The 12,076-nt window shown below is 38.4% G+C and overlaps 1 protein-coding gene across 2 annotated transcripts; it reads left to right on the forward strand.

The window, feature by feature from the left end:
* Positions 1 to 5,071: 5,071 nt before the first annotated feature.
* LOC122552426 (T cell receptor alpha chain MC.7.G5-like) lies at positions 5,072 to 11,525 on the forward strand. 2 transcript variants are annotated; one of them, XM_043695155.1, is made up of 6 exons: positions 5,072 to 5,091; positions 7,713 to 8,051; positions 8,139 to 8,438; positions 9,671 to 9,784; positions 9,873 to 9,931; positions 10,843 to 11,525. In XM_043695155.1, exons 2-6 carry the CDS (start codon positions 7,784 to 7,786, stop codon positions 10,885 to 10,887), a joined length of 786 nt encoding a protein of 261 aa, XP_043551090.1. In that variant the 5' UTR covers positions 5,072 to 5,091; positions 7,713 to 7,783; the 3' UTR covers positions 10,888 to 11,525. The 2 variants fall into 2 exon arrangements, with proteins under 2 accessions (XP_043551090.1, XP_043551089.1); XM_043695154.1 differs by lacking the exon at positions 5,072 to 5,091 and adding an exon at positions 7,171 to 7,242.
* The last annotated feature ends 551 nt before the right edge of the window (positions 11,526 to 12,076 follow it).

Genomic DNA, 12,076 nt, shown 5'->3' on the forward strand with positions numbered 1-12,076 from the left:
CAGTGAACAAAACACAAACATTCAATCACCAATAAGCAGATGTGCACTCAAACCAGACCACAAGCAGTTAATCTTTCTGCAAGCTTCAGTGAACCAGTGCTGTGTCGGTCTCTCTGTCTATGTCTGACACACACACACACACACACACACACACACACACACACACACACACACACACACACACACACACACACACACAAACATTTTCCAACCTTCTTCCTATCTCAGTTTTTAGGTTTTGTTTGTTCATAGCTTGTGAGGGTAATGAGACATTCACACCCCAGCAAAGTCAAACTTAGGGAGTTTAGCCTTATAAATCTTGCTGCAACACATAGCTGCTTAACCAAGTGGGCAAAAGCTTAATCCCCCTCAGCCATTCCATTTGCAATTTTAACAATATTTTCAAGGCATGTTGTTCGTAACTTGCATTAGTCCACCAACCGGGGAAATACAACAGAGTCTTTAATAGTTGTCCAATATGTCCTGCATGCCAAATTCTTTAAAGTTTGGACATCCAAAAGCAAGCAACTATATTTACTGCAGGATTATACTAGCCAAATAAAAATAAGTTCAGACACTTTCATGGATCGAGGCATCTTTAAGCATGCCACGGACCTTAAAGTGGGTCCAGGGTTTAACAAATAGGGTTTTATCTGTCTTAACTCTGGGGCAAGCAAGTTGTTTGGTACTACATTTGTAAATCGTATAATGCCTTCACCATCCATCTCGACACTAGGACCCCGTTGAGAACTCACACTAGTATCTTGTGGCTGATTAGTGCGAATTGCATCAGCATTTCTAACAGCTTTTTGTCCCTGGCCAGTTTTCCTTTTCTTTCGAACATGACAAAAGCAGCAACCACTTTCTATATTTCACCTCTCAAACAATATTGACTGGGAACCACGCAGGACCAGGGTATCTCCTACCTTAATCTTGATCCAAACACATTTCCCACGGCACTTCAGTGTGTCCTTCAAGACAGCAAACAGACTCTGGCCACTCTGGCGAGAGAAGATTTGCTTGCCCGCGGGGGCAGCCTTTTTGCCGGGTGTTTGGAACTCACCACTCCCATTGCAATGTTGCCAGTCCATTGCGCAAGTCTATAACCTGTAAAATAAAATGAACACACCACACAAAGACAAACAGGCGCGGGAGCAACTGGCAATAACTCAAGGTCACCTGAATTTAGAAATCATTGTTGCCGAATTCTGTCTTGCCACAGCGTCTTTCCCTTTAGATCATCGTGTTAGCTCAGGTCGACTTCTAATGCTGCCTGCAACCCCACGTCTGTGGTCTTTCTGGATGCCGTCTTGCAACATCATCTTTCCCTCTTTTCCTTAAAAAGGTGTCCGCATGTTAATTCAAGGACACAACACGCAGCCGGCCAATATTTTAACTCGGTCATTCCCCTCCTTTTTATCTAAAACAAAAACAAAATCAAAACAAGGAAAATCAAAACCGACATAAAACGCCAAACAAACTCGTGCCAATAAAATTCACAGCAGGCACAGGGCATTCTTCATATGCAGGCCCAAGGGGAAACTTAATCAAGCAGATTCGGCGAGGACCTGGTAAAATAGTAGAACTGCACGCAATATTCCAAGTGTGGCCTATGCAAAATTTTGTAAAGTTGCAGCATAATTTATCTATCTTTACACCCATTGCATCTTCCAATGAAGGCAAGCATATGTATGATTCCTCTGATTCCTGAAAAAGGACTTATGCCCGAAATATCGATTCTCCTACTCCTTGGATGCTGCCTGACCTGCTGCTCTTTTCCAGCAACACATTTTTCAGCTCTGATCTCCAGCATCTGCAATCTTCACTTTCTCCAAGCATTTGATCGGCCTATCTTAATATTTGGCTGCTACCTTCAGTTATCTGCGAATGAGCAACCCTGATCCTTAGTGTTCTGCCATTCACTGTATAATTTCAAATTTGCTTGGCTTTTCAAAATATTTAACGTCTCATTTTTCTGGATTAAATTGCGTCGGACATTTTTCTGTCCATACCTCCAAATGATCTATATAGTACGGTATCCTTTGTATCACTATCGGCTATGCACCAGTGACTCATATCGTCCACACACTTACAAATTCGATCATCTAAGATTTCCTCTAAATCGTTTACGTAGATCACAAAGAGCTGAGTTCCCAGCACTGATCCCTATGGAACACTACTAGTCACAATCCTCCACATCGAAACGTATCCTTTTGACTAATTCAATTTTGAATCCATTTTGCTAGATCACCCCGATACCACGTGACTTCATATATTCTGCTACTCTGCCATGACAGCAGCAACCACTTTTACCTCATCAATCATCTTCGCCACCTCATGAAAACTCTCGATCAAATCACTGATGCACGACCTACCCTGCACAAAAGCTTATTGCTAATAAGTACATTTGCTTCTGAAGTATGTAGATCTTGTTCCTAAGAATCTTTTCCAATAATTTACTAACACCAACGTGATACTCACAGTCCTGTAATTACCAGGATTATCCATGTTACGCTTCTTAACCAATGGAACAGTATTGTTTAATCAGCAGTCCTCTGATATCTTACCTGTAGACAAGGATGACACAAAAATGTCTGTCAGTGCACCAGCAATTTCTTCTCTTCCATCCCTTAATATTCTGGGATAGATCCCATCAGGATCCAGGGACTTACCTGCCTTAATACCTATAAAGAATCTCAACATATTTTCCTTTTTCATAGGATCATAGCTTAGTAACTCAACACTCCACCCTCTCCACCACTCCCTTGTCTTTAGTGAATAACGACACAAAGTGTTGATTTAGGACCTCACTTACCTCTTGGGACTCGAAGCATACATTCTGTTCTTTGCCCTAGAGTGGATTATATTAGGTTCCTTATAGTTTAGATTCGATTCCCTTAGTGTGGAAGCATCCCTTTGGCCCAACAAGTCCATGAGGAGAAAGTGAAGTCTGCAGATGCTGGAGATCAGAGCTGAAAATGTGTTGCTGGAAAAGCGCAGCAGGTCAGGCAGAATCCAGGGAACAGGAGAATCGACGATTCGGGCATATGCCCTTCTTCAGGAACAAGTTCATACCAACCCCTGCCCAAACCCATGTCCCTCTGACAAATGCATCTCACGCTCGACGCAATTTAGCATGGCCAATCCAACTTTTTTGGATTGTGGGATGAAACCAGAGCACCCGGCAGAAACGCATGCATCCACATGGGGAATGTGCAAACTGCACACAATCACCAAGACAGGAATTGAACCTGGTTCTCCGGCTATGTGAGGCTGCAGAGCTAACCACTGAACGACCGTGCCACACGGCTACTTTTTTGTGTTTATGCGTATATAAAAAGCCGTGGGATTCTCCATAATCCTGTTTACTAACTATTTTCGATGCACTATTTTAGCTCTACTAATTCCGTGCGTAATTTCTTTCATGCTTTCAATATGTTTTTCAAGGACATCATCAGTTCTTTGTCTTACATCCAACCAGGATCGTGTTACGCTGCTTTTTAAAAAAAAAATTACACGATTTCTCACCTTGACATTTGAAGCAAGACACTCCAGACATTAGCCACATGTGGAGAATTACTGCCATGCGGTATTATCATAAACATATTAAATTATTAATAGTATTGACATTGATAGAATGATGAACAGTAAGAGAATTTCAATGACCATTTTGTCCCAGGATAATTGACTAATTTATATGGTATTGCGACTAATATAAATGTTATTAGATACGAATATAAATGTTCTATATTTTTGATTTTTATGAACTGCTTGAGAATTACACTGGAAATTCTTAAATTATATGCTGAATTATCTGTTAATTTCGAATTTGGCAAATGTTTGAAGTGAATGTGCTGATTCTCATGAGCATTAATATTGACTTGCTCAATGAAGGGTACCTTTGGGGGTCTTTATGCCTTATATTTATTAATGTGCACAATTCGAGAACATCTATAATGTTGATAATCACTATCTTATTTGGCATGCTAAATTACCATTTTTTCCATTTAACTGTCATTTTCAAGATAGTACGTAGTTAAGCTGCTTCTTTTCCTTTATGCAATCGTTACATAGTAATTCCCAATCAATTGTCAATTGACATTCTGTTTAGGAGCTGCAATATCCATTTTAACATTTAATTGTGATTGCATTCAAAAGTGCATTGGCTGTCATATTCCTTTAAAAATGTCTTATAAACATATTCTCCCAAGTGATGATATCTATATAAATATAGCAATTAAGTGTAAACATGTGTGCTTGTGTATATTTTATTATATCACAATTAGCTAAGAATAAAATATACAAGAATAAAATATACAACAATTGTAAATACATTCTCTATGTAGGTTCTATTTAATATATATATCGTGTCTGCTGATGACATTGTTAGAAGTACTTACACAGCTTGATATTGATAAGACGTTTCCACAATATATTTGAGAAAAGGTCATGGAAGCAGAAACTTTAGAGAAAAAAATTAAAAAGTACCATTAATAAGTTTGCAAATGACATCAAGGTTGGTGGTAGTGTGGACAAAGGAGAAGGTTATCAGGGAACACAGCCACATCTCGATCACCTGGGCCAATTGGCTAAGGAATTGCAGATGGAGTTTAATTTGCATGAATGCAATGTGCTGTATTTTGGTCGACCAAACCAAGCAGGACTTGCACAGTCAATGGTATGGTCCTGAGGAAGTGTTACAGAACAAATAGATCTAGACGTATAGATTTATAGCTACTTGAACGTGGAGTCACAGCCAGATAGAGTGGTGAATAGAGCTTTCAGTATGCTTGCTTTCATTGGTCAGACATTGAGAATAGAATTGTGACATCTTGTTGCAACTGCAAAAGGCATAAGCAAGGCTACATTTGGAGTCCTGCGTGCAGTCTGGTCTACCTACTAATGAAAGTTTATTACTGAACTAGAAACAGTGCAGAAAAGATTTACTAAGATGATGTAGGACCGAAAGCTTTGAGGTATAAAAGCTTCAGGTGACCGACTGTGTGGAGTTTGCACATTCTCCCCGTATCTGCGTGGGTTTCCTCCTGGTGCTCCGGTTTCCTCCCACAGTCTAAAAATGTGCTGGCTAGGGTGAGTTGGCCATGCTAAATTGCCCGTAGCGTTAGGTGTCGGGGAATGGGTCTCGGTGGGTTGCGCTTCAGCGGGTCGGAGTGGACTTGTTGGGCCGAAGGGCCTGTTTCCACACTGTAAGCAGTCTAATCTAATCTAATCTAATCTAATCTAATCTAATCTACTCTACTCTAATCTAATCTAATCTTATAATGAGAGACTGAATAGGTTGGGACGTTTTTCCTCTGGAGCGTAGGGTTGACCATATAGCGGCCTATAAAATCATAAGAAACGTAGCTAAGGTAGATATTTAACAGTTTTTACTCATGATCAGGGAGTCGAAAACTGAAAGGTAAAGGTATAAGGTGAGAAATGAGAGGTATGGAAGGGTCCAGGGTGGGCATTTGTTTTGACTCGGAGGATGGTTAGTGTATGGAACAGTCTGCCAGAAGTCGTTGAGGGGGCTAATCAAATTGCATCATTGAAGAAATATTTGGTAAGTACACGGATTACATAGGTGTGGAGGGAGATGGACAAAGTGCAGGCAAATGGGACGAGTTCAATTGTGAAAAATTCAGCAGCATGGATAAGTTCAGTTGAAAAGCTTATTTCTTTACTGTAAACTATTATGACTCTATGACTGTAATTCATGATCAGAGGTACAAAGCTGCAGTTGCAGGTGCATGGAATACACAGCAGTAGTGAAGAATGCAATGTGCAGCTTTGAAATATACGGAGGAAAATGTTGGACATGTGTGCTTCTAGGGAAACTATACAATTAATCATTGCTTTATTCCGTTGGTGTTGCCAGAAAACCCGAGATACTAAACAATGGTAACTAATTATCAATTAGAATGAATAATTAATCGGAAAATGATGCTCCCACAATAGCTTTCAATTCTAAGATAATGGTCAGCAGCACTTTCTTTCACAAAATAAAAGCTTTAATTGAAATGAAGCTGAAAACAGTAAATGATAAATTTATGACTCTGTGTATAGTTGTTGATAAGGATTCACTAACTTATAGCCAAAAGAATCTCAAAACACAGTCAATGGAACAATCGATTGATTTTATTAAACAAGGGATGAACACAATTAATTATCTGTTATTTCACTTGCGTGCGTACTGTTTGACATAATCCAATATAACAAGCAACTGCAATTTATAATGTATTCTCTTAAATTTGCACAGTAACAAAAAGTAAACGTTCTACCTGAGCAACAAATGCAAACATCCCTGTATACAAATGCTCTTATGGTTTAATACGATCAATCAACTCATTTCTAATTCAAATTACAAATGATTGACTATTTCTAATACTGTTTAACGCAAGACTACAAGAAAAAAAACGATTATTTCCGTCCAACTATACAAAATAAATCAATTTTGAAACCAGTTCAAAAAGGAAAATACTGGTCGAGATTTGTTTCAGTAACTTACAAGCAAGTAGGTAAGATTCTAAACATCACACTGTTTTAACATAATACACCTGATAATGACTTATTATAAAACATCAAACAATCAATAACGTACTAATAATCTGAGTTTTTCATGCAATGATGCGAAAAATATTGTCCATGAAAATTAAACAGACAACCAGCACCTATTGATAAGGTCAGGCTTGTGATACTTACTATGTCTTGAAAGAACAAGCATATGTTTAGGTTTACCAGCTTAGCTGGAAAACTACCATTTCATGTGCACATGAACATGTACATAATTTGTGACATAGACACTAGGACAAATTTTTGATTGTTGATTTATAGAATAGCTATGTTCTTTTGGCTTGGAAAAGAAGTTGGTGACCAATGAGGGACAGTTGACAGTTGATGAGGAACAAGGGCAGACCCGGGAGGGAATGGAACAGACAGTGTGCTTGCTTAGAGTGATTTTTAAAATAAATTAAAAAGGAAACTGCATGCTGATCGATTTATCTTTGCAAATAGGTGTGTAGGTGGACACTAACATGTAAACAGGAAACCCACAGATGGAACCAACAATTCTGTACTTTCCATCTAGCTATTTTTAATTGCAGCACAAAATTTCCACAGCTATTAACTTTATGCTACCTCAGGTTTTAGCTTCACAAGTAATTTAATTGAGCATATGTCTCGCTTCACTCATGGCAATGAATATCATATCTCTCTGTACTCTTGTCAATCTTTTATCAGGTTAGAGATTCTTTATTTCTATTTTGTGGGGTAAGAACAATGGGAAATCCTGTAAAGTGAAGCATTAAGTGGCTGTATGGTATAACGTTTGTTTTGTGGTGAGCAAGAGGCCGTTCTTACTTTGATTCTTTCGTTGCATCTTTCCATTCTTTCTTTCATATTTCCTTTCTTTCTTTTTTCTTTCTTTCATTCTTCCTTCCTCCCTGTCTTCTTTCTTTTCTTTCTTATGTCCTTTTTTCCTTCCTTTCTTCCTCCCTTTGTTCCACCCTTTGTTTCTTCCTTCCTTTCTTTGTTCCTTTCTTATTTCTCCTGCTATTCACTCAAGTTTAAACCTTAATAATTTACCAATTCTTAAATACCATTGATGGTCATTGAGGAAAAGATGGCACTTTCTCACTTACACCATTAAACTTCTGATAGTACTTATTTCAGTTTAAGCTGACTTCTTCTAATATGCCCTGTTTTCATAGTTGTCGTCTCTCAGACAACGCCTCTGCAGACTCCAGCATTTCAGCATGTCTCGGTTGGAAGCACTGTCAGGATGAACTGTCACACGGGCTGGTATGCAGTGGGAGGTGTTTATTGGTATAAACAGAAAGTGCGAGAAAATCTGCAACTCGTTTATATGGTGAAGAGAATCTCCTATCCAGCTGGGAGATTTTCTGGAGAATTTAATGACAATATGAATATTTATACGCTTGTGATTCACAATGTCCAGAGAAATGATTCTGGTCTGTATTCCTGTGCTGGTAGGAAATCGTACCTTAACCCCTTCAAATTCGGAAATGGGTCGAGACTGCTCATAGCAGGTAAGAACAAAGAAAGATTTACAGAATTCACTAGCAATATTCGGCAATGTTGAACAATAATTTAATTTTACCTCCCAATCTCATCAGGCTCTCCCACCATAGTTCTTTTATCCCCACCGCCGAATGAAACATTTTCTGTGGAAACTGTGCCATTGATGTGTTTAGTGAGCAACGTGATCTCTGACACCCTTCCTATCCACTGGAATATTTCCACTTGGGATTCTGAGAGTTGGACAGAATCTGTGACAGTAGACTCCGCCGGTGCAGATAATATCAGAAGTCATATCATAGTCCCAGCAGGTTGGAAAAATAGCATTGTGTGCGCTTGCTCAGTTCAACTCAACTCAACTACAAGTCGTGTCAGCGAACGTGTTTCGTATCATAGAGGTAAATATTGACTATATCGGTTCACGCTTATGTTTAATACCAACATGGATCTTTATTGTGATCAATATGATCATTAAGGTTGAACGTTCATTCTTTTCATGAACGTTCGGGTATTTACTTCTTCCAAAACACTCAATGTTGTGCTGTTTAACATTCTTGATGTTTATCGGTTGAAGCACACCATTTCTTGTTAGTAGTAGTATTATATTAGTATAATGTATTCAGGAGTCTGAATTTCTGCTGATTACAATAGGAAAATAATTATCTATTCATGCTTTTCTAATTTCCCACCTAATTCATTTGAGTAGTGTTCAGTATTTCATACATTTACATTAGGGAAAACATAATTTAACAAATTGGTGAATACAATTAATAAAACTTAAAAACAGCCTTCCTTAGAAGAGTCCTCCCAAATACCACTTTGATTCAATTATCAACATGTGCACCTGTTCACGCATTCCATTCTCTCAGACAGATTTAAGAGTGCTCTTTGTCCCATCTGCATTTGGTACATCACACTCATGCCTGTTCATTGTGCTTCAAGTTTGATTAAAACTAAATTCCCCTAATTCACTCCATCACCTCTCTGCTTTGTAATTCTGTGCTTGCATTAAGTTTTAATGCTCCTGTTATCACTGTTTGACCTTATGTTCCTTTCTGGTTCTTTTTTGTCAACGCAACAACAAATCACTCTGTTCATCTACAAGCTCAGATTCCGATTTTTCAAGATTTAATTGATCTTTGAATAAAGCATCAGCTTTTTGCCCAACAATTGTCATTCTAAATCGTAATGCAGCTGGTTAAAATATATAAATTATGACGTGTTAGTTAAGGAACGAAGTTACATTTTTAACACAGTATTTGTTCAACATAGTCACTTGCAGAGTAAAAAGTGCAAAAGAGATGTAACCTGTACAGAATTCCGAAAATTCAGGGTAACTTGCCTTCCAAGATGTTTCAAGAAATACGAAAAGTTGTATGCAGCAAGTAATATAAAATCCAGAATGCAAACACCTAGCATAAATATTTAAATACTAAACTGCTTCATTGATAGAAGTATTGAGATATCGTTTTAAATGCTATATTACACAATCCGTTGCCGGCTTTGCTGGCAAGACTGACAGGTGCAGTCACCAATTGCTTTGAATAGTCATAGATGGGTCCCTGTGAGCTGTCTGCAAGTGGAGTATGGTTCGGTTGTGGATAATTATTAGTATCTCTGCCTTCTTCAGAGGACGCTGGTTTTCCTTGCCTTTTAATATTTTATGGGAGTTCATCGGTACTGATTCTCCTTCTTCTGGCGTTTACTGTCTACGTGGGTTGGAGCTGCAGGAATTCTGACTCAGGTAGAAACTCTCCTTTGGTGTCATGCATTCATCTCTGTATCCCAGGCTCAGTGTATTCTAAATAAAGAGTTGACATTTTTTACACCAGGAAACTGGAACACGGCTGAGAAATCCACAGATTTTAGACCACGTGATCCAAAGCCGGAGGTAAGTGTATGAACATTTTTTTCTTTACACCTCTCTCTCAATGGATTCTTTCCTTTTGCTTGTTTTCTGCAACACTTATGTGAAATGATCTTGGCCAGAAAAATATACTGAGCATTTAAGAGTGATCAATGCAACTTGGAACAGTTTCCCATTTCTGGAACAACGAATACAACTAAAAATTGTAAATTTGGATATTTAATATCAGTAAATATATGTGTGTATATGTATATATACGCACATATATTCAAAATGCATCTTTAATGCAATGATGACGGGTAGGTATGCTCATACTGTGAAAGGAAAAATGCAGGTTTGACGATTGCTCTTGGACATAAGCAAGACAAAACCAAGATTTAGTTCATGTGATTAATTAGTTTAAACATGTCTTTCGGGGAATAGCGTGAATTTATAAGAATGTGGCAAAATTTTGAGAACTTCATACCTCATATTGTGTTCAACAGGATAATGTTTGTAAGGTTATGTTGTTCTGAAAAAGAACTGTTCTTTTCATGTAAGACTTCCTTCTTTTCTCCCTTCTTGTCTAATTCTATGTTTCCACTAATTTCTCAGCTTCGTCTAATTTTAATAATGATATTATTTACTCCAATTGTGGATTTCACCAGCAGACTTGCATAGTGCCGTTCTGGCTTTGTAAGGGAAACAAAAATAAAATAAAGTCAAGCAGTTTAGAGGTGACACATAAAGGAGATGAATGCATCGAATCTTCTCGTCCATTTTTTCCTTCTTTGTTGATACCGATGCACAAAAGGGAAATCATTACAGCCACATGGAGATAAAGATCACTATCGTTTAACTGAAGGAGTTGGGAGTGGGATCAGCTAAAAGTGTAGAATTGCCATGCATTATTCCTATGTCTTTTTGATTGCAGTGGTGTCTGATTTCTTCCATAGACCCTCTACGCTGATTTGGCATTTAATGAAGATCTGATACGTTGATAGATCAAACACGCATGAAGTGAAGAATATGTCCCAGGTTTTCTCCTACTGCAAAGTCACTAAGAAGCTTTCTTTAGTCGTAATTGAAGGACTTTCTTCCTCGAATTTGTGCTGTGCCCGTGTATTTTAAGACCCATTCATACCGGCGTGGAAATGTAGTTCAAAAGAGAATCCGACACAATTAACACTGAAGTGTCAACCTGTTCCCCCAGATGAAGATTGCATTATCACTAATCAATGTAATTCTTAATTGTCACTGAGGAATTCCGAGTTCCAAGTGGGGTTGGTCCACACAGAAGTGATTCAAACTCTACTGAGGACCGCTTTCATTCTTGTTATTGTTTTTCTTTGAAGTATGTGCATATTGCTGATAAGATCAAAATTCATTAAGAATCGTCGATGTTCGTTTAGAACTTGGTACCAAGTTTCCCGTGTATGTGCTGTTAATTTTGTAATGACAGGAATATCGAAGTGTCATAAGGCGGCACTGGAAGAATAATTGCAGGTTTATAAGTTATTCTGGTGAGAAATTTGGATTCGAACGTCTACTCTGATTTAATTTGCTTTATTGTTGTCAGATGTAACTATGAGGAGAAAGTGAGGTCTGCAGATGCTGGAGATCAGAGCTGAAAATGTGTTGCTGGAAAAGCGCAGCAGGTCTGGCAGCATCCAGGGAACAGGAGAATCGACGTTTCGGGCATAAGCCCTTCTTCAGGAAGAAGGGCTTATGCCCGAAACGTCGATCCTCCTGTTCCCTGGATGCTGCCTGACCTGCTGCGCTTTTCCAGCAACACATTTTCAGCTCAGACGTAACTATGTAAAGTAAAAAGTTTTATTTTGTGAGCCACACAGGCAGATCATAAGGCATAGGACATACAGATCATAGGGTATTTAAATACATAAAATTGAGGTTTAAAGGTGTGGATGATTTGTAATATATGGGAAGATCAGATCAGCTGTAGAGAGTGCACGAAAAATCGACCGATGTCAAAGCCATTTCCTCGGCTCCTTGGAGCCTGTTAGATTTATCCTGCTAATACCAATTCGGGTTATGCATACTTCTTCTAAAAAACATGTGTGATGTCATCGATGCTTAATAAACGAGCATAACCATGCAAAATGACTGCAGACAACCTTGTTCACTCTGTCCGTTCATTTTACTTTTTTGTTTGTCGGTTTAGTTTTAGCT

This window comes from Chiloscyllium plagiosum, chromosome 8 (assembly GCF_004010195.1).
Source record: "Chiloscyllium plagiosum isolate BGI_BamShark_2017 chromosome 8, ASM401019v2, whole genome shotgun sequence".
NCBI lineage: Eukaryota > Metazoa > Chordata > Chondrichthyes > Orectolobiformes > Hemiscylliidae > Chiloscyllium > Chiloscyllium plagiosum.

Excerpts from the sequence above, each read along its gene's own strand:
- LOC122552426 (XM_043695154.1), top strand. The coding sequence starts at position 7,194 with ATGGCAATGAATATCATATCTCTCTGTACTCTTGTCAATCTTTTATCA. Across the intron at positions 7,243-7,712 it reads TCTTGTCAATCTTTTATCAG|TTGTCGTCTCTCAGACAACG; the intron begins GTTAGAGATTCT and ends CTGTTTTCATAG. Across the intron at positions 9,932-10,842 it reads CACGTGATCCAAAGCCGGAG|ACCCTCTACGCTGATTTGGC; the intron begins GTAAGTGTATGA and ends TTTCTTCCATAG.